Source organism: Euprymna scolopes, chromosome 37, assembly GCF_053919585.1.
Source record: "Euprymna scolopes isolate OS-2025 chromosome 37, ASM5391958v1, whole genome shotgun sequence".
Taxonomy (NCBI): domain Eukaryota; kingdom Metazoa; phylum Mollusca; class Cephalopoda; order Sepiida; family Sepiolidae; genus Euprymna; species Euprymna scolopes.
The window spans coordinates 15485677-15509625 of NC_136518.1; the positions used below are offsets into that span (position 1 = coordinate 15485677).

General features: G+C 32.5%; 1 protein-coding gene across 1 annotated transcript in view; it reads left to right on the forward strand.

The window, feature by feature from the left end:
* LOC145261100 (tectonic-like complex member MKS1) overlaps nucleotides 1-12651 on the forward strand; it is a 474527-nt gene extending 461876 nt beyond the window's left edge. The window contains exons 20-21 of the mRNA XM_080119317.1: nucleotides 11312-11415; nucleotides 12518-12651. Coding sequence (XP_079975443.1) covers nucleotides 11312-11397 — 86 coding nt within the window. The 3' untranslated portion in view covers nucleotides 11398-11415; nucleotides 12518-12651. The remainder of the gene's footprint in view (nucleotides 1-11311; nucleotides 11416-12517) is intronic.
* The last annotated feature ends 11298 nt before the right edge of the window (nucleotides 12652-23949 follow it).

Below are 23949 nucleotides of genomic sequence, written 5' to 3' on the forward strand. Positions count from 1 at the left end.
AATATATGATGATACACATGAAATTTTACACAAATATACGATGATACACATGAAATTTTACACAAATATACGATGATACACACGAAATTTTACACAAATATACGATGATACACATGAAATTTTACACAAATATACGATGATACACATGAAATTTTACACAAATATACGATGATACACATGAAATTTTACACAAATATACGATGATACACATGAAACTTTACACAAATATATGATGATACACATGAAACTTTACACAAATATACGATGATACACATGAAACTTTACACAAATATACGATGATACACATGAAATTTTACACAAATATACGATGATACACATGAAACTTTACACAAATATATGATTATACACATGAAATTTTACACAAATATACGATGATACACATGAAATTTTACACAAATATACGATGATACACATGAAACTTTACACAAATATACGATGATACACATGAAAATTTACACAAATATACGATGATACACATGAAATTTTACACAAATATACGATGATACACATGAAATTTTACACAAATATACGATGATACACATGAAATTTTACACAAATATACGATGATACACATGAAATTTTACACAAATATATGATGATACACATGAAATTTTACACAAATATATGATGATACACATGAAATTTTACACAAATATATGATGATACACATGAAATTTTACACAAATATACGATGATACACATGAAATTTTACACAAATATACGATGATACACATGAAACTTTACACAAATATATGATGATACACATGAAATTTTACACAAATATACGATGATACACATGAAATTTTACACAAATATATGATGATACACATGAAATTTTACACAAATATACGATGATACACATGAAACTTTACACAAATATACGATGATACACATGAAATTTTACACAAATATATGATAATACAAATGAAATTTTACACAAATATACGATGATACACATGTAATTTTACACAAATATACGATGATACACATGAAACTTTACACAAATATATGATGATACACATGAGATTTTACACAAATATACGATGATACACATAAAATTTTACACAAATATACGATGATACACATGAAATTTTACACAAATATATGATGATACACATGAAATTTTACACAAATATATGATGATACACATGAAATTTTACACAAATATACGATGATACACATGAAATTTTACACAAATATACGATGATACACATGAAATTTTACACAAATATACGATGATACACATGAAATTTTACACAAATATACGATGATACACATGAAATTTTACACAAATATACGATGATACACATGAAATTTTACACAAATATACGATGATACACATGAAACTTTACACAAATATATGATGATACACATGAAACTTTACACAAATATACGATGATACACATGAAACTTTACACAAATATACGATGATACACATGAAAATTTACACAAATATACGATGGTACACATGAAATTTTACACAAATATACGATGATACACATGAAATTTTACACAAATATACGATGATACACATGAAATTTTACACAAATATATGATGATACACATGAAATTTTACACAAATATACGATGATACACATGAAATTTTACACAAATATACGATGATACACATGAAACTTTACACAAATATACGATGATACACATGAAACTTTACACAAATATACGATGATACACATGAAATTTTACACAAATATACGATGATACACATGAAACTTTAAACAAATATGCGATGATACACATGAAATTTTACACAAATATATGATGATACACATGAAATTTTACACAAATATACGATGATACACATGAAATTTTACACAAATATATGATGATACACATGAAACTTTACACAACTATACGATGATACACATGAAACTTTACACAAATATACGATGATACACATGAAACTTTACACAAATATACGATGATACACATGAAATTTTACACAAATATACGATGATACACATGAAATTTTACACAAATATACGATGATACACATGAAATTTTACACAAATATACGATGATACACATGAAATTTTACACAAATATACGATGATACACATGAAACTTTTCACAAATATACGATGATACACATGAAACTTTACACAAATATACGATGATACACATGAAATTTTACACAAATATACGATGATACGCATGAAACTTTACACAAATATACGATGATACACATGAAACTTTACACAAATTAACGATGATACACATGAAATTTTACACAAATATACGATGATACACATGAAATTTTACACAAATATACGATGATACACATGAAATTTTACACAAATATACGATGATATACATGAAATTTTACACAACTATACGATGATACACATGAAACTTTACCCAAATATACGATGATACACATGAAACTTTACACAAATATACGATGATACACATGAAATTTTACACAAATATACGATGATACACATGAAACTTTACACAAATATACGATGATACACATGAAATTTTACACAAATATACGATGATACACATGAAACTTTACACAAATATACGATGATACACATGAAACTTTACACAAATATACGATGATACACATGAAACTTTACACAAATATACGATGATAAACATGAAACTTTACACAAATATACGATGATACACATGAAACTTTACACAAATATACGGTGATACACATGAAACTTTACACAAATATACAATGATACACATGAAACTTTACACAAATATACGATGATACACATGAAACTTTACACAAATATACGATGATACACATAAAACTTTACACAAATATACGATGATACACATGAAATTTTACACAAATATACGATGATACACATGATACGAGTAAAAAAGTAAGAGAACGGATTTTTCGGGAAAACTCCAGTTCCCCCCCCCCCTCCCCTGGGTGCCTTTCGGGTTAAAATGGCTAAAATAAAAATTGATGCCTTGGATTTTTATAAAACTTTCTGAAAAGTTTAAATAACTGATTTCAATATAATTTTGTTTGTTTGCGATAACTCTTGGGTGTGCCCCAGGGGGTCTTTTTTAGGGCTGATAAAAACAATCCATTTTTGGGACGATTTTACTATATTTGTCCAAAATTTTCTGTGTATGTCTTTTTAGCACTTTCGCATGGTGCTGAACTCAAATTTAAATATGTTAAGGCCTTGGAGACTTTTGGCGCTAAATGGGGGGAGGAGGATGATGGACTTAGTCATTTCTTTTTTTGCATGATGCAGAACTTAAATTTACATATGTTAAGGCCTAAAACTGCACCGTTTGTTCATTTTCACCAGGATTTGACGTCCCCTGGGGACCTTTGGGGCTAAATTGGAGGTGCGGGTGGTGGCAAATGCTGCACTTAGTCAGTTTTTTTATGCCTCGTTCACTGTGCACTCACAGGGGACCATGCATGCTTCATTTGTTGTTTTTTTTTTTTAATTTCTGTTTCACCCTCAAATTGCCACTTGTACGCGAGGGCCTACTATTTGGGACCATGCATACAGGGTCACTATATAGCTAAATACAATTCAGTTTTATTCTTCATAACAGCATGAACCAAAGTTTAACAATAGAAAATTGCTCATAAGAATATTGATCCTGTAGAATGAAAGCTATCGATGTCAAAAGTCAGGAATCTGACTGACATAGTTTTTTTAAAAAATGTTTTTATATGTTAATATATATATATATATATATATATATATATATATATATATATATATATATAACTAATAATACACTACCTGAAAGCTCATCCCTCAAACTCCTCAGCCTAACATTCATAAGCACATGAATTGAAACAAATACATTGAAGACATTGCCAAGGCTGCTGCAAAGAAGATGGGTTCTCACTACCGCGCTAGAAAATTACTCACACCTGAATGTATACCTTTACAAATCTGCACGACTGTGGAACTCTGTTCCGTTTTCCTGCTTTCCAACTGACTACAATATGGTTGTCTTCAAGTCCAATGTGAACAAATTCTTGATGAGTCATCCCCTTAAGTTATCCAATTTCCCAAATTTCCACGACGAACAATGAGTACGACATATTCCCCTTGACCACTGCACACTCATTAACCCTTATTCTTGAGTAGCCTCTAGGCCTTGATAAATAGTGACTCCTTTGTAAAAAAAACTAAAAAAAAAAAAACACTATTCGCCCATAAATGGAGTCTAGTTGCCACAATGTGCTGGTACATCTATAACTCGTCTCTCACACAGAATCCAAAAAGAGTCTTAAATCTAATAGGTACTGCACTATCTATCAAGTTCTAACCTCTGTCCTATCACCACAATATTGCATCCCTGTGCTCGTTTTACAAGTATTTTAATGGAACGTGCTTTGATGAACTTGTAGCACTCATGCCACCATGACGTAAATACCCCTGACGAGCCCGTCTAGCAGAAAAATCTCACCCCTTCACTGTCGAGATCCCTAGATACCAGAAACCTTCTATTCTAATAATTTCATACCGCAGCCTGCTTGACTTTGGAATTGCGTCTCTGTTTTCTGCTTTCCTGACTGTACTAACCTGCAGGAGTTTAAATGTAATGTTAACAGACATCCTGCTGCTCAACACCCCACAATCTCCTATTAAATTATAATGCCTTACATCCAAGTGGCAATATGCCTTGTTTGGAGTAGTGAACAAAAGTTAAACAAAATTTTTTTTTTAATAAATGAGCTGTTTTAAAGCGTTGTGTAAATCGTCGTACATGTTTTTTTTTTGTTTTTTTTTTGTTTCACGCTTTGCTTTCATGACGCAAACGGCACAGTATGTAGGACAGAATTCCTTTTTGGGCTCGATAAGCGTATCATCTGTCATTTTTTTTTCTTTTTAAGATATAAATCAGTTTAAAAAAAAAAAAGATTAAAAAAAAAGATGAAAGCGCATGAGTGGATAAGTTTATCACCGGAACCATGAGAAACATTCCAGATTACATTTCGGGGTTTCGTCTTGCATCCCTGATCGGCGATAACTGATGGGCCTGTTGTTTTGAGCGAATCTGAACTCCATGATCTTAAAGAAAATAATGTACGACTTTTCTTCGGATGTGCAACATACCGGGAAAGATCAATGGTTTCCTGCTCTGCCTTTGATGACGGATGTTGTTAGGGAGTCAGTGGTGTATTTGGCAGCTGATTTTAAAGGGGATTCACAGTAAGATATATTATACGATGTGACCCCAGATTTTAAATTGTCAAAAATGCTACTTTTTTTTCTAATTACATGGAAATGGTTTTTGAGAGTCTCTACTTATATTTAAAAAAATACTTTGTGTATGTGAGTTGGTTCCTTATGAACTCGGAAACTTCTGGGCCGATTTTTGAAAAAATTCACACAAATGTACTTTATGTGTCCGGGAGTGTTTCTTTAGCAGTGTCAGAATCTTTGGGAAAATCGCCATTGCAAATTTGACACCCCTAAGACAAAACTGCGAATAAAATATAAAAAAACTCGTAATTTCTGTTTTTAAAGTGGGTTGTTTATTTTCTTTATGGAATATACTTCCAAAATAAACTATTAAAGTTGTTTAAAAAAAAAATAGAAATATTTTTTCTTATTTGTTAAAAGACCATGTTGACAAAATATCCGCTCGCAGTGATTGAATACGCAGACATTTTGTCTACACGGTCTTTTAACAAATAAGAAATAATATTTTTATTATGTTTTAAATAACTTTAATAGTTTATTTTGGAAGTATATTCCATAAAGAAAATAAATAACCCACTTTAAAAACAGAAATTACGAGTTTTTTATATTTTATTCGCAGTTTTTTGTTGGGGGGGGGGGTGTAAAAAATTCCGCCAAAATTCTGACACTGCTAGTATTTCTTAAATAGATCTTTTATTGAAATACCCCCCCCCATAACTATTGAAAATCGAAAATCAAAAAAGTTTGATTAAAGAAGGAACAGTTCAATTTTGACCAAAGTTAACACTCTTATATAGTCTAACATCACAAGTGCATTTGATAAGTTTTATCATCATGCAAGCAGAAGGGCTCGGTGTATGAAACCAACAGTAGGTTCTTTGATAAGACAGGGGGGGGGGCGCGTTCGATATGAATGTTTCTGTTTAGAGCACGATTGAACTATGATACTTGACTTTTGCATTTTAAACTTTCATTCAAGCCATTATATAAAAATAGTTTTATAAAATCAACAGTAGGTTCTCTACAGTGCAATGTAAACTTCATTATATTGTGGACTAAGTCACTGTGGGTAGGCATGAGAAGCTTCCGCCAGGTGCACCGATTGAAAAATAAGCAATTTCACCGATTTTGATGACAATAAAAATATTAGAAATGCAGAACATTCGTTGGTCCTCATTCAATCCCAGGCAACGACAACAATATTTTTAATATGAGATATAAAAACATTTTAAGTTGTAAATATTCTGAGCAAACCAGTGGAATGTTGACAGATATTAAACTTCCGCCCAATCATATTGATATGCGTGTAGAGGTTAGAGGTAAATTGTGCCATTTCCAGACAGCTGTATGAACATACACGTGCCGGTTTCAATCTTAACAATCAGTTTGATAGAAACTGGATCATTTCAGTAGCCTTTTATCTGACGGGCTGAGGCATTCGTTCTGGGTAGTCCTAGGATAGTTTTTCTCAACCTTTGATGACCCATGGCTCCCTTACAGAGTATCTCATGGCCCCCTGCACTTCAAAAGTAAAAATAATGAAAATGTATAGATTTTGTTTTATGTCCTTTATTTAGTTTTTCTAAAATTATAAATCATGATAAAAATTTACTGAAAATGGCGCATTTGTTGTTGAGCTCGAGTAACGAAACCTCTTATGTCTGGTTCCATCTTCTACACAGCAAGGCGAATATCAATCCTTACATCAAGACGGTTTCTGGCATTTGTTTTAATGGTTGCCAGGTCCGCAAATCTACTTTCACAAAAGTGTGTTGTAACGAATTGTATGAAAATTAAGGATGCCTTCTTGTCCCTAGGACTTGGGAGCTCCACCCTTCCAAGCTTTTTGCGTGGACTAAGTTTATTGCTTATTGCATGAAGTGCTCTGACTGAAGAATGTTAGCAGAGCTACTCAGGCAATTTTGAATAGGTCAAAGTGCTCCCCTTTTGGAGCGCTGGCTTAGCTCCTCCCAATTTCCGACCTTGTGTCACATCTCCCTGCAGTGGAAAGAAAGTAAATACAATACAATATCGATACTAGATAAGCGACATTTTCAATCTGAACATAGCAAGTCCAATTACTAATCATTGCGCAAACGAATATTTTAAGAGTGTTCTAAAATGAAATAAAAGGTTTTGTTTTTCTTTTTCTCGGATGTTGTTTCATTCGAAAAGACTGACAAGATCTCCATTGCGTCTTTGGTTATCAGATTGCAAAAAGGGGCAGACGATGACCCCTGGAGATCAGTTCTATCTTCTTGAATGATCACATCCTTCCTCCCTTTCATACATCCGCCTCCTTCTTGGCAACAGCTGCAATACACAACTGACCATTGCAGCACAAACCTATTATTTTCTTTACTGTTCTCATATTGTGTGCGTTTGTGTGTGTGTGTGCGTTTGTGTGTGCGTTTGTGTGTGTGTGGGTTACATGAAAAGATTTTGTCTATGTGTCTCTCCAACTAAAAGTCAGAAACTACACAAGATATATATATATATACAAACATCACATTATTGGATTCAGCATGTTTTGTTTTTTTTTAATTTATTTTTTATCCCAAACAAAACCTATTGCCACTTAACCGTAAGGAGCTACTATTGGTATCATGTCTAACAGAGGATTATGCAGAGTTGAGCAGCAAGATGTTTGTTCACATTACATTCAAACTTCTGTAGTTTAGTACAATCAGGGAAGTAAGAGAAAGGAAGGGAATTCTAAAGTCTCGCAGTTCGAGAGAAGAAACTGTTCGAATAGAAGGCTTTCCAGCATTTCAACAGTGGAGGGGTGGGGTGGAATTTTGCTGTTTGTCGGTTTAGGCAGGAGCATGTACATGAGGGGCCACAGGTGATGTGAGTTCGTCAGAACACATTCCATTAAAGTGCTTGTAAAACGGGCACAGAGATGCAACATTGCGACGATAGGACAGAAGTTGAAGCTTGGCCGATAGTGTGGTATCTACTAGATTTGAGTCTGTCTTTTTGGACTCTGCCTAAGATTGAGAGACTAGTGGTAGATACCCTCCTGCAAAAGCTGCAAAAACTTAACGTCGTTATCTCCCCTGATGAGGATATACATGCGACTAAGGGCTGCTTGTGAATTTTGAGGGAATCCAGTTCAGCCCACCTAGGGTGAATGCCATTAGCATGGCACACACCTTTGATGGGGATATACATTCGACTGGAGACTGCTTGTGAATTTCAAACTCTCATGAAACTTCCTCCTTTGAAGGAAGCCGGTTCAACTCGCCTAGTGTTAGTGCCACTTTAGTACGGTTCCAGGAATTAAAGATTACAAACATTTATATGTACGATCGTCTCTGATTTCTCAATTGGTCTGTGTTATAGATCACTATTTACTTTCCTCTGCATGTGTGAAAATTTAGAAACATGATCGGGTTTTAATATAAGGATATTCAACTTCCTCATCGAGGTGATTCTATTTAGTCAGTCCAGAAGGAATTCTTTTCCTCTGATGAAGGACAGAACAGATAAGACACTTCGATACAGACCCGAAGGCCCGGAAATGAGGGAAAGCCCATTAGAAAGTTTTTACAGGTCATATATACATCTCTCTCTCTCTCTCTCTCTCTCTCTCTCTCTCTCTCTCTATTCTCTCTCTCTCTCTCTCTCTATATATATATATATATATATACGTACTGATGAGCTGTGATACAGCGAAACAGTACTATATATATTTATATATATATATATATAGGCCGATTATTTTTGGAATTTTACACAAATATACTTTATGTGTTTGAGAATGTTCTTAGATAGGTTTTGTATTTGAATGTCTCCAATAAGTTTTGAAAATCGAAAAAATCCGAATAAAGTAGGAAGTCTGATTTTGACCAAAGTTAACACTTTTATACAACCTAACATCACAAGTGCATTTGATAAGTTTTATCACAGAACGAGCAGAAAGGTTTTGCGTATAACAGTAGGTTCTTTGGTAAGACAGGGGCGTGTTAAAAATGAATGTTTCTGTTTAGAGCACAATTAAAGCATGATACTTGACTTTTGCATTTTTTAACTTTAATTCAAGCCATCATATATTAAAAAATGTCAAATCATCTTGAATTAAAATTTTTAATAAAAATAATTTTATGTACAATAAAAATAAAAACAATAAAAGAATTTTAGTGCCATAAAAATATGTCTGCCAACAATTACAACATCGAATTAAAGTTCGACTTTCATGACTTAAAAAGTAAATAAAATTTTTTATTTCGGTATTAAAATATAATTTAAAACATTCAAGAAATTTTCAAAATAATTCTGTTTACTTGATGATTTCATGTAGTACTTACCAACACAACAAACGCCCTCGTGTTTGTGCCTTGTATAGGCATGCGCGACAACAAAACTTGGGTTTTTATAAGCGGAAGTCTCGAGGTTGTCAGGAATCTACAGGCGCATGCGCAAGAGAAGGGATTGAGATAGTGGTATAAAGGCAGGTCGAGTGAGAAGGTTGTTGTTGTTGTTGTCATTGGACGTTACAGTGACGCGTGCGTTAGCAGGTGATTAAGAGGCGGTTTATTTTTGTGTGTCAAGTCGCGCACCTCGGTGAAGGTCATATAAATCGTTCACCTCGGTGAAGGTGAAGGTCATATTTCAACACCGAAAATGGTTTGGGTGAGTAAAGATTAGTGTTGAGGATAATCGGAATCGGGAATCGGAAAAATCGGACCATTTGGGGGTATCGGAATTGGAAAAATCTGTACATATTTTCCGATGCCAAAACGATTCTTTTAATTGTTCTTTATATTTGATTGTGTTTAAAGCAAAATGTTCCTTTGCTGGTAATAATGATAAAATAATAAATATTTATTGATTTTTTTCGCCACTAGTAAAACTAAAATCGATAGATGATCACCCACAAGTTTATTTTTTTCGTTTAGGAAAATATCTCCACATTTAATATGCGTTTTGACGGCAATCTGGGAAAAATACAACTCTATAGTTAAATATTTAGATTTATAAAGAATCGAATCGAACTCGGTAATTGTATTGGAATCAGGAAAAATATTGGAATCGTGCCATCACTAATAAATATGCTGCATCGTCATTATTTATTATTATTTATTCACTAGGAGTAGTCACACAAGCCATCATCAAAGATTTCTCTGGAGTCTGAGTGACAACAAGTCTCCCCAGATTTCCAGTACACTCCATCTCTTTCGATAACCTTTATAGATAATGTGCATTATTGTAACAGCCGCTTACCATTCATTTCTCGTTGGTGGTGATCACTGGTCTTCACTGGAATTGGGTGGCAAGACGCCTCCTCAAGGTCCCAGTCCTCTTTGCACTCATTCAGCGGAGGTCTGGTGAGTGCTTTCTCTCCTTGATCTTTCCATCCTCCTTGACTCTCCTTGCGTATTTTGTGTGGCGTCACACACACACACACACACACACACACACACACACACACACAAAAATGTGGGGGGAAGCTAGGAGCACAGGGGGGGGTTAACTTCAAATTCTACAATTTCAGGTTTCATGATTCCATGTGATGCTTCTTTGTATTTTCCATTTGTAGCAATTTCTGCATGTCCATCTTTGCTTGTAGCTTGTATGTGTTAGTCTCTACGTTCAACGATTTTCCTTAATATTTCAGCCGTTTTCATTATTGTTATCGATTGTATCTTCTTAGCCATCCCTCTGATTCCAATCTCTCCCATTCTGTTTTCAAAATTTTCCAATATTGTTCCTAGCGCTCCTGCTATTAGTGGTGTTATCTTGACTTTTTTCGTCTTCCAGATTCCTTTTAGCCAGTTCAATGTATTTGCTCCGCTGTTCCGTTTCCTTGATCTTCACTCTATGATCTGCTGGAATGGCAAAATCTACAATCTGGCAGGTCCTTTCTGTCTTGTTAACTCGTATGACATCCAATCCCCTTGCTTGGGTGGGTTTATCCGTTTGTATATCTCATGTCAAATAGGATTTTGTGACTTTCATTTTCAAGTACTGTTGTCAGTTTGTGCTTGTGCCATTTGTCTGAGTGTTCAAGATTCAGTTGTCTGCATAATTCTTCTTCTTCTTCTTCCTCTTCTTCTTCTTTTTTTCTTCTTCTTCTTCTTATTATTATTATTATTGTTTATTTTTTTAAATTCCAGCTGCACTGAAGAAGGCTCAAACCCGAATGAGGTTGGCAAGAGAAGCTGTTGCCGCCTTCCAGGATTTACGTATAAAGAATGATTAAAAATTAAAATAAAAAAAGGTAAGATCATTTATTTCTAATGCCTATTTGAGCAACTTCTATTTTCATAAATTATCTCAACTTTGAATGAAAATTTAAAAAATCTAGCTACTTCGATGGAATAAGGATTGTGTTATTGATATTCATAAATATATTTTTGGAAAAAACAGTTTATAAATATTTTTTATAACGGTTCTATTTTTATGTTTGATGTGAAAAAAAAAAAAAAAATACCAACACATGATGTTTGATTAAAAAAATCAGTGCATAAACATATTTTTATTATAAAGGTTATAATCTATCTATCTGTATAATTTTAAAACTTAGATCAGCTTGCTTGCTTGGGTGTTTAAATACTCCATCTGGTTTGTGGCTTCCGGTTTAAAAAACTTGTCTGCTTACCAATTTTATGGCTGCCCTGTCTTAAGTTCGATATTAAAAGCCACTGCTGCTATTCAAAGCATACACAAGGTCAACAATATATTTTTTGGTTTAACTTATTTTAACATGTTTACCTTACAAATAAATGTAATTTAACCCTGATTAGTTAAAAAAAAGTGATTTAAATATAAATATACAATATATATTTATAACCATATTTACTGCTTTTAGTAGTGCTCCTGTGGATTCTTATGATTTGTTCTTTTTCAGGCCTTACTTAAAAATATTTTTCTCTTCAAGAAGAGGGGAGGTAGAAACTTGGTTTTAGTAAGGGCCTTCTTAATTTTAATTAGTGTTTGCAGTAATGCTCTGGGGGCTTCCTGAGTTTTATTTTTTTCATTCATCACTTAAAAAATGTTTTCTCAAGAAAATAAAAGCCAATATAATCTCAGAATCACTTTTTATTTTGAACATTTTTCATCTTACCCTTCAAGGGCCAACGGGTGGACTAGTTTTGTTATAAAAGTTCAAATAATGACTGTTTGAATAAAACTTCTAATTTTATATTTGCTTTAAAAAAGCTACATTATATATAGTGTTGGTCATCCATACCTTAAAATTTGTATGACGTCACTTCTGCTGAATGGCTTTGTAAACAAAGAAGTGCGATTCTTAACGAATACTAAATTAAGTGAACAATTTTGATTTGACAATTTTAACAATCTTTTATCTTTATCCACAGAATGGTCCTGCATATGCCTCACACAAAACACCACAACCATTGGACGAACAAAGCAACAGGAAGTATAACAAGTACTTTAGAATAATCCGAACACACTTGGATCCTTGTTAGAAAACTACTTGTCTATAACAGAACCTTCTTTCAAATGACGTTTATAAGAGGATTTGATCACCAGAAACTTCTTGGCACGAAACCACGGAATGTGATAATATGAAATAATAATACAAGTAACGCGTCATACGACTCTTAGAGACAGGCTTAGATCTGATGACCTCAGAGGGACATTATATGGAGATGTGAGTAGAACAGTAGGCTTTAATGGTGTGGTCACGTTTAAAGAATGGATGAGAGTTTTGGGGTTAGTAGATGTAAAGCAGTTGAGATAGCAGGTCCAGTTCGTATGAGAAAGTGATAAAAATAGACTTGAGAGAAAGAGGGATAAATACAGACCTGGCCAGAGATAAGTTAGTTTGGAAGTCAGTTTCTAAAAGCCGTCCAGCACATGCCAGTAAAATGGACGTTAAACCAAATATGATGATTAATCAATGCTGTAAATAGGTCAAGTGGTCAGCCATAGTCGAGGGCAATCCAATGGTTCTCTTTTTATTGATTTACTGAAATGTAGGGGAGGACGCAACTCCTTTCACAGGGTTACTCCACTAACTCTTAATTCTCCCATTATAATGCCATGCTGATCATTAAAAGGCCTTCTAATTTTTAACTATTTTTAGACCATCAATCTTTTGTTCAGTTTAAGATCTCCATTTTAATCTTTGTAAGGCCCTCTAAATTTTGATACTTTTATAACCCAATAAATTTTGATTCTTTTATGACTCAATAAATTTTGATTCTTTTATGACCCTCTAAATTTTGATACTTTTATGACCCTTTAAATTTTGATTCTTTTATGACCCAATAAATTTTGATACTTTTATGACCCTTTAAATTTTGATTCTTTTATCACCCAATAAATTTTGATACTTTTATGACCCTCTAAATTTTTATTCTTTTATCACCCAATAAATTTTGATTCTTTTATAACCCAATAAATTTTTATTCTTTTATGATCCAATAAATTTTGATTCTTTTATGATCCAATAAATTTGGATTCTTTTATGACCCAATAAATTTTGATTCTTTTATGACCCAATAAATTTGGATTCTTTTATGATCCAATAAATTTTGATTCTTTTATCACTCAATAAATTTTGATTCTTTTATCACCCAATAAATTTTGATTCTTTTAATGTTCTAATTTTTTATTATCTTTGTAACACCTTCTAAATTTGGATAATTTTTCAAGCTTCTAAAATTTGATCATTTAATTTTGATCCTTTTAATATCTGTTAAATTTTGAACATTTTGCAACCCTCTTACAATTTGATTATTTTGAAACCATCTAAATTTGAATCATTTTAACACCTAAATTGTGATCTTTTTAAGATACATTATAAAATCAACATTTCCCCCCACCCATAACTTCAGTTATGTAAGCTGTTTTTATCATGTTTATGCATTTTTTGATTTTCATTTTGACCACTTCATGATCATTTATTTTCAAATGATCAAAATTAAAAAAAAATTGAAATCATTTAAAGACCCTCTAAATTTTGATCATTTGAAGACCCTCTAAATTTTGATCATTTGAAGACTCTCTAAATTTTGATCATTTGAATATCCTCTAAATTTTGATTGAAGATCCTCTAAATTTTCATCATTTAAAGACCCTCTAAATTTTGATCATTTGAAGACCTAAAAATTTGATCATTTGAAGACCCTCTAAAAATTTGATCATTTGAAGACCCTCAAAAAACTTGATAATTGGAAGACCCTCTAAAAATTTGATAATTTGAAGACCCTCTAAAAATGTGATCACTTGGTGACCCTCTAAAAATTTGATCATTTGAAGACTCTAAAAATTTGATAATTTGGAAACCCTCTAAAAATTTGATCATTTGGAAACCCTCTAAAAATTTGATCATTTGAAGACCCTCTAAAAATTTGACCACTTGAAGACTTTCTCAATTACAGACATTATGAAAGATTTCACATCAATTTTGTACACTTTCTCAACCTCATTTCCGATGGTTTAATGTCAAATTAATCCTGAATTCATTCATCTTGGATCCTTGGAAGAAACAATGTTACGAACACGGATTCACCAAATACTGCTGTTTTCAAATTCCTTGCGCATCAACTTTATTCAAATGCAAAACGGGAAAATAAAATAACATCATAATTCATGAATAATTTTGCATTCGGATTATTTGGACTAATATCCTTATCTTGGTTGTTGAAACGTTTTGATTAATGTTACCCTCGACCTTCTTCAGGCACATCTTTTTGAACTTGGAAACATTGTTGTTAAACAATTAATCTATAATAATGATGATGATGATGATGTCTGTTTTACATGCTGATCTGTGTTCAAAGTTCACGTGGAAATAAATAAAGAGTTCAGTTGAAAGATCTGTAAAGGTTTCTGCGTCCAAAAGATGCACATATAACGACCAAGGTGAGATTAGTCACTTGATAACCAGATTATGCTTCTCAATCCTCATCTCATATCAAAATATATCTATATTTTTATCCGTCCAGAATAGATGTTGGGATGAAAACAAACGGTACTCTCAGATTAATTTTGTAATGAAGAAGTTTTATAATGAAATTGCGGGTATTTAAAAAAAAAAAAAATATGTTGGGATTTTTAATATTAAAAAGAAATGGGGAGGGGGGTGATGAATTTTGATTTTTTAATTGAAAAAGAAAAAACAAACATATTTACTAGCTGTACCGACTCGGCGTTGCCCAGGAATCTCTTTACTTTCATTTTTGTTTTTGCTTATTTTATTTTAGTTATCAAATTTCTTTGTTTATTCTTTTTTTTATACAGGATGATCTAAAAGCAGGTGGACAGTAAATAAAACCATGTATTTTGAGATTGTGTATACATACAATTATATTCATGAACACAATTATTGCATTGGCAATAAAATTTTATTGGGAATAATAATAAAAAATACCTCAAATTTTATGAACGCCTTCCTCAATGCTTCTAAAACTGAATGTAACCCTCCAGACATTTAATGTGATTTATATAATACTGGCAGGGATACCTGACGTGGATGTGGATGTGGAGAGGTTTTATGGTAAGGGTATTGATCAACGGAGTCCTAAATAAATGTTTCAAAATTCCCTAAAAAAATGAAAATAGCAGCGAGTACCCATGCAAGTGCAAAAAAAAAAAAAAAAAGTAGTAACCTGTAACGTGAAGGAGGAAAAGAAGGTGAAAAAAAAAGCCAACAGCTCAGCCCCCGCGACCACGACGACATACAACGTCGCAGCGTTTGAAATAAGACTAGTCATTGCAAGGCGTATGATGACTTTGCAAAAATGTCCATGAAAAAACTGACCCCTCCTTGCATTCATTTTCGGTTTTTATGGGCACAACATTTAAACCACTTGATCATTTTCATGTTTGGCATGATTGGCTTGCAACTTGCTTTTTAATTGTTGCTAACTCAAGCGGTTGTGTTTTAAGAGTCCTTTTAAGAGAGACGCTAATTTGGTGTTTGTTTTTTTTTTCTAGACCAACTGAGGAAGTCATTAAAACTTAAACGTCGTATGGTCTGATTCCTTGAATGACCTGATCCTCCAATGCCAACCACTGTCTGAATCTCATTCGAGTTGGTAACCTTCTTGTTCATTTAGTAAATATCTATCTATATATAAAGTTGGGTATGTTTTAGTGTTGGGATTATTAATTGGAATCGGGGATAGAAAAAATCGGAACTTTTTGGGGTATCGGAATCGGTATCGTAATCGGAAAAATTTGGACCTATTTTCCGATGCCAAAAACGATTCTTTTAATTGGCTTTTTTATTTGATTTATTGATATTGATTATTATTGATTGATAGAGTTCAAAATAGACTTCGTAGCTTTGTAGGGGATGTCCTCTTCTCTTCCCTGCAACCTCTTTCTCATAGAACAGATGTTGCGAGTTTGTCTCTGCTTTATCGTTATTTTCATGCCAAGTGCTCGGCTGAGCTCCAATCTATGCTTCCCCCTCACCAGACTTTCACAAGAAACACCCGTCTAGCAGAAAAACTATCACTAATTTCCCCCACTCTTTATCTGTGTCTAAACCTAAATGTAGATTCCATGAACAAAGCTTCTTTCTTAGAACTGCACACCTGTGGAATTATCATCCGTTTTCTTGCTTTCCAGCTGACTACGATATGGTTGTCTTCAAGTCTAACGTAAACAAGTTTTTGATGAACCGTTCCATATAAGTTAACAAATTTATCGAATTTCCATTATTAACAATTACTATATTGTCCAATTTCTACTGTCCACTCTTTAACCCTTATCCTTGAGTGGCCTCTTGGCCTTGATAAGTGGTGATGCCTATGTAAAAAAAAAAAATTTTTCTTTAAAGAAAAATCTTATGCTGCTGATAGTAATAGTAAAATAATGAATATTTATTGATTTTAAACTATTAGTAAAACTAAAATCGATAGATCATCCCTCACAAGTGTATTTTTACGTTTGAGAAAATATCTGCACATTTAACATGTGTTTTTATGGCAAACGCGAAAAATAACAACTTTAGAGTTAAATATGTATAGATTTAGACAGAATCGGAATTGGAATCTGTAATTATATACAGAATCGGTAATTGTATCAGAATCGGAAAAAATATTGGAATCGTCCCATCCCTAGTATGTTGACATGTACAGGATTCATGCCCCAAATAATTAACTGATCATTATGAAGTTTTGAAGCATCTGATTCTATGGAATTCTAATAATAGATATTATACATCAATTAATAAATACTAGTGGGACCTGTGGAAATTCCACAGGGGAATCATTCATATGAATATGGATGTTCGCATTCTGTAGATGTTCAGTGTAAATGGAGACGTTCTGATATTATTATAGCTTTTTTGTTAAAATTGCAAAAAGATTTATCTAAGCTAGCATGAACACCCGGCAAAGCCCGGTCGTAAAGTACGATATGGATGGATGATTTTTATCCTGTCTATTGAAACAACTTGTAATGAATTAAGTTAATACACTTGAGATTGTAAAAATTAAAAACATATTTGGCTCTTCTAACGTATTGAGCACTTTTTATCCTTGTTTTGTTTTCCTGTCTAGCCACACTGATGCAGCGAAACAGTACTGTATGTATGTGGATGACTATAATGCTCCCTATCTTGGGTTGAGCATATTGAGAAGTGATATACAAATTGCCATTAGGGAATTAAGAAGTGCTCTTTGTGTAAACAAATCGAGCTTAGGAATTTGAACGATATCAAAACATCGTTAATTCACTACCTGCACAGCAGCCAAATAGTGTAGTGGTGAGAAGTCTTGACTTTTATTTGGGCGGTGGGGGTTCAATGATGGCTTGAGGTAGTTGCCTGCCTAGTCGCACTTATGAGCTGTGATAAAGCGAAACAGTACTGTATGTGGATGACTATATATATATATATATATATATATATATATATGATATAAAGAGTAAACATATTTTTTATATATCTTTTTAACAAAATATTTAAAATTAAAGGTAAACTTAAAAAATATATTTTTAAAGTAAAGACTAATTTTGTTTTATGCAGAGTTTTAAAATTAAACTGAAATTACCTTTTTTCCTCGATGTACACTGACAAGACTTCTGCTAAAGGGAAAGCGGAAGTCAAAAAGAAACATAACCAAAGTTGAACTTCTGTGTATACTATTTGCAATCACACGCACGCACAGGCACACACATATATCTATATATCTATAAAAGTGAAATTGTCTGCCTGTGTGTATGTGCATGTGTGTGTATATTTCCCTACCAAACTACTCTGTCAATTTTCAGTCTACAGACTCGAGATTTGACGTAAGGGGTATTGAGATTTGGGAAAATATTTTAATCGGTTTTTATCCAGAAATTTGGCTGCTGTCAAGAAGTCAAAGTTCATCGATTTGACCTTTGAAAACTCTACCAAACACCGCCGCCAATTTTGGGTCTAAACACTTGAAATTTTAGATGTAGGTTACCTGGACATGAGTCAAACTTTTTAATATATATATATATATATATATATATATATATATATATATATATATATATATAAATCAAACGTCTGGTTTATTCCAAATCGATAAACTAGAAATTTACACGCCCATTTTCCGTGAAATTTTATAAGAGTGACTGTTTCTCATCTAACTGTGTTTTTAAATGTTAAAAAGTAAAAAGTAAAAAATATTACCAAATTAAAAAAAACAAAAACAAACTATTATTCGACTTCGATTCTTTTCGGGCGACCATTTTGAAATAACGAAAAATAACGATTCTGACTACACGTGCGTATAAAACAAACTTTTTTTTTTTAATCGTTAAAAGAGTAACAGAGAAATTGTAAATTTAATAAACAAAGCATAAGTAAAAAAAAAAATTATTTGTACTTATGCATTTAATGAACCAAACGTAACTCAGTTTTCGTCTCGGATTTCTCCGGAATATGACATTCACAGAAAAACAAACTATTCGATCGGTGTATGCGTGTTCCTCCTGGACATAACAAAACGAAAAAAAAACCCTACTCGCCGGGCATCGACAATATATATATATACCCCTGAACCTCGAAAGCCGTTCTTAACATGGGGAGGCAGGGTGTATTCCTAAAGCCGTTTTTAAGATGAGGAGGTTGAGGTGTTTGCTGAGGAAAGTCGTAAAAATTAATGAAGTTTCTATTATTTATTGCAAAAAATGCTAAAACTTTATTTTTGTGACAAAAAAAACATGTTATTTTCTACAAACATTTATTAAGAAATACAAATGACCGGTAGTTTTTTTTTGTGCTTTTTATTTAAAATTTTACTTTACTTTTTCTTTCACATAGCGTTGTTATTATTTCCTTGGTAATGCTCGACTTTATCCGGCTGTTGACGTCTCATGCGCCGGTGAAAGTCGAACGCTGAGAAAATAATTACACAACACTTAAAGTTTAATTCATTCAATCAGTCTTTGGAAAATAAATATCTGAAATATAGTGGCGCTTATGCACTTATGTTACCGTGCTATTTTTTAAAATTAGTATTTACACGTTAAATTCAGGTTTTAAATTATGTTTTTGTTTATTAAATTGTTAGGTGAAAGTACAGATAACCCAGTCGGTTTCTAATTTGTGGAAAATCTAGCGTACGGAAATAATGAAAATGCGAGACTAAAATCGTGTTTAAATTATCGACATTTAAAAAAAAACAACGTTTTTGCAGCTGCAAGTTCTAACGCGTAGACATACCCGTGCTTAATAAATCTAGTAAAAATCAACTAATGTTGAGATTTTCATGAAATTTTTAAGCTTATTCATTTTGGAATTAATTTATATTGAAAATGCAGTTTTTGTAAAACACATGCGGAGAACTAGTTCTTGTTACATGTTTACCCCTCCCCTGTATTTAATTTTACGAAATCTGAAGAAAATGAAGAAAATGTATTAGAATTGAGCAAACTTTCAATATATAATAAAGCGGAAGAGTTAAAATTTATTATTTGAAATATTCTTTACGTATAAACAACGTTTTTTTTTTTTTTTTTTTTTTTACTTAACGTGAATTCATAAATAGAAACCGAATTCAATATTATTGTAAAAAAACAAAAAACAAAAAAAAAAAAACAGCGTTATTTCTCAATAATATATAATACTAGCTCGTAGCTCAGCCTTGCTCGGTCGTACAATACGCTTAAACATGATATTTTAATTTTTGCAGATTGTGTATGAATCATTATAGAATCAATCTTCTATTGATTATTATATATTACGAGAAATAATTTTCCCGGTGGACTAATTCGCAAAATAAATAAATAAATAAATAATGTCGTTCATCAAATTTTGTCTGTGTTTGTTTATAATATCACGTCAGCTAATATTTGGGCTTGACGATGAATGCCCTGGAAAAGTCACTTTTGATTAATGTTTAGTTTTAAAATATGCAAAGAAAGAAATGATTTGCAGCGATTTTAAATGGTCCTATTTTTTTATTATCGTAAATTGAACTCATTAATAAGAAAAAAAAATACATAAAATGGTGAGGTACACTCGGTATCATTCGATCTGTAGCCGAATGCACTACCACTGAGCTATATCTCCATATTATAATAATAAATCTGCGTTTTTTAAAAGAAGAAATGATTTGCTGAAATCTTATTATCTCCCTTGGCCGATGTAACATAAAATATTCCCCTGTAAAAATTCTTTTTTTTTTTTTTATTTATAAGAGAGAAAAGCTATTTTTAAGATCGGATTTTCTTTCGATTTTCGATACTTATCAGATGAATTTCTGTACAAAACATATCTAAGAACACTGCCAGACATATAAATTAGCTTTGTGTGAAATTTGCAAAAGATAGGCTCAGCCGTTTCGGAACCTATGAAGAACTCTCTCTCTCTCTCTCTCTCTCACACACACACACACACACACACACACACACACACACACACACACACACACACACACACACACAAAGTGACGATTATAGTGAGATTTTCATGAAATTTTCTATGCTTATTCATTTTGGAATTAATCTATATTGAAAATGCAGTTTTTGTAAAATATATGCGGAGAAATATTTTTTGTTACGTGTTTACTCCTCCCCTATATTTAATTTTACGAAATCTGAAGAAAATATATTAGAATTGAGCAAAATTTCAACATGTAATAAAGCGGAAGAGATAATCGATTGAATTGCAAAGCAAAAAAAAATTCTCCAAGATAATAAATCTTTAAAAGCTTTAAATGATTTTTTCAAATGATCAATTTTAAAATAAAATTTATATTACGATTTTACAATTAAATATTTTAATATAATATAAAAATAACTATTGCTACCAGTAAAATATCGAAATCAACACCAATTAAAAATACATTAATATAAAAATAACTATTGCTACCAGTAAAATATCGAAATCAACACCAATTAAAAATACATTAATATAAAAATAACTATTGCTACCAGTAAAATATCGAAATCAACACCAATTAAAAATACATTAATATAAAAATAACTATTGCTACCAGTAAAATATCGAAATCAACACCAATTAAAAATACATTAATATAAAAATAACTATTGCTACCAGTAAAATATCGAAATCAACACCAATTAAAAATACATTAATATAAAAATAACTATTGCTACCAGTAAAATATCGAAATCAACACCAATTAAAAATACATTAATATAAAAATAACTATTGCTACCAGTAAAATATCGAAATCAACACCAATTAAAAATACATTAATATAAAAATATGCTTTATTTGACGCTAGTGGTTTCGGTATTTAATGGCTTTTTTTACCTCCAAAATATGGAAATCCATAACTCTTTATCTGTGCCTAAATCAAAACATAGATTCCAAGAAAACAAAGCTTCTTTCTCAGAAGTGCACGCCCGTGGAACTCTCTTCCGTTTACCTGTTTCCCACCTGACTACAACTTGGATGTCTTCAAGTTCAACATAAACAAATACCTGACAAACCGCCCCCTTAAGTAAGACATTTTATCATTACTAACGATTACTACGATATTATCCCATTGATTACTGTACACGCAATAACCCTTATCCTTGAGTGGCTTCCGGGCCTTGATAAGTGGTGACTACTATGTAAAAAACAAACAAACAAACAAACAAACAAACCAAAAAAAAAAAACAAACAAAAAAAAACGAACAAGTTATTTATACTTTTTCATATGTTTGCCGTTTGAATTGACGTATTTATTGTATGAGAAATATTTTTTTTTTAGCTCAGCGGACAAATAAATGCCTAAATATTTTGAAATAATAAATTTGTATTTTTTTTAATAAGTATATTTGCGTAGATATCAAAATCCAACAAAACTAAACGATAGCAAAAAATACTTTACTTTACATTATTCATAATTAGCGCTTTCGACAATCCTTCAAATTCACACACAATTTAATTCACACACGAAAATGATGACGTCGGTCGTCTACTTTACACGAAGAAATGGAGGACGCTATAGCCCTAAAATCATTGATATGCCCTACATCGATTTCTATTTTTAGAAATCAACTTCATCCATTTTAAAAACGATTTTTCGCTTAGAAATGCGTGTACTAAGTTAGAAGTTGACCACTGATACATTTTTTTTTTTTTTTACTTATGCTCACCTCTTACAAAGTATATCGGCACTTGGACGTACTATTTGGAGCCATGTCTAGGAAAGATTAACAAGATATTTGTTTATGTTACATTTAAACTTCTGCATATCAGTACAGCCAGGGAAGCAGGCAGCAGGAAGGGAATTCCAAAGTCTAGCTGTTCGAAGGAAGAAACTATTAGAATAGAAAGGTTTCTGGCATTTAGGGACAACAACAGTGAAGGGCCAAGGGGGTGAGATCTTGTTGCTAAGCGGGTTTGTCGGGGATATGTACGTCGAGGGGGTACAAGTGAAACGAGTTTACCAGAACACATTCCATTAAGATGTTTGTAAAACAGGCACAGGGATTCAACATTGCGGCGATGAGACAGGGGCTCGAGCTTGTTGATAAAGTGGGACCGATTATATTGACAACTCTTTTTTGGACTTTATCTAAGAGGGAGATGCACCACCCCAGATGTGGCAACAATACTCCATACATGGGCGAATGGTGGCCTTGTTGAAACAAAAAAATCGCACTTTTACTCCGGTTGGGTCCGTGTGCCTCCCTCCCTCCTCCGATCCCCCAAAATGTTTCTGCTTTCCTCAAAATTGCAGTTTCGGGATACTTTTTCTCTACGTTCTATCCCCTCCCTCGTCCTTTATCTTTTTCACCCTAAAACAGAAGTTAGAAACATCAAGGGCCCGATTGACTGCATTTATCCGTAACGCGATCTTTCTTTATGTTATTTTTTGTTTATTTATTGAGTATTTATTTGTTTTTTAGTTTTTCACCTTTGGCAGTCTCTATTTAAATCATCTCAAAAAAAAAAAAAAAAAAAAATGAACGAAGAGCCCGAGGTGGAGTGTGGGGTGGGTGAGTGGATTAAAGGTCATTCTAACCCTTCACTACCAAAAAGGAAATCACCTCATGACCTATTGTTTTCCAGTTGGTCGGATCCCCCCCCCCCCTGCACTCCTGTCCTCAAGCACTATCAAAATGTCTGAGAGAGAGAGAGAGAGAGAGAGAGAAAGAAAAAGAACGCCAAAAAAAGGTTTAAAGACTTTTGGAAATACGAGATCTCATTTCTGAAAACGAAACTTTGTACGGACAATTTATGGGTGTTAAGTTGCGTTCATACGTTTCCCCGTGACTTATATATGCGTTTGATATATATATATATATATATATATATATATATATATATATATATATATATATATATATATATATATATATATATATAATTTTCCAGGCAATTGACGAA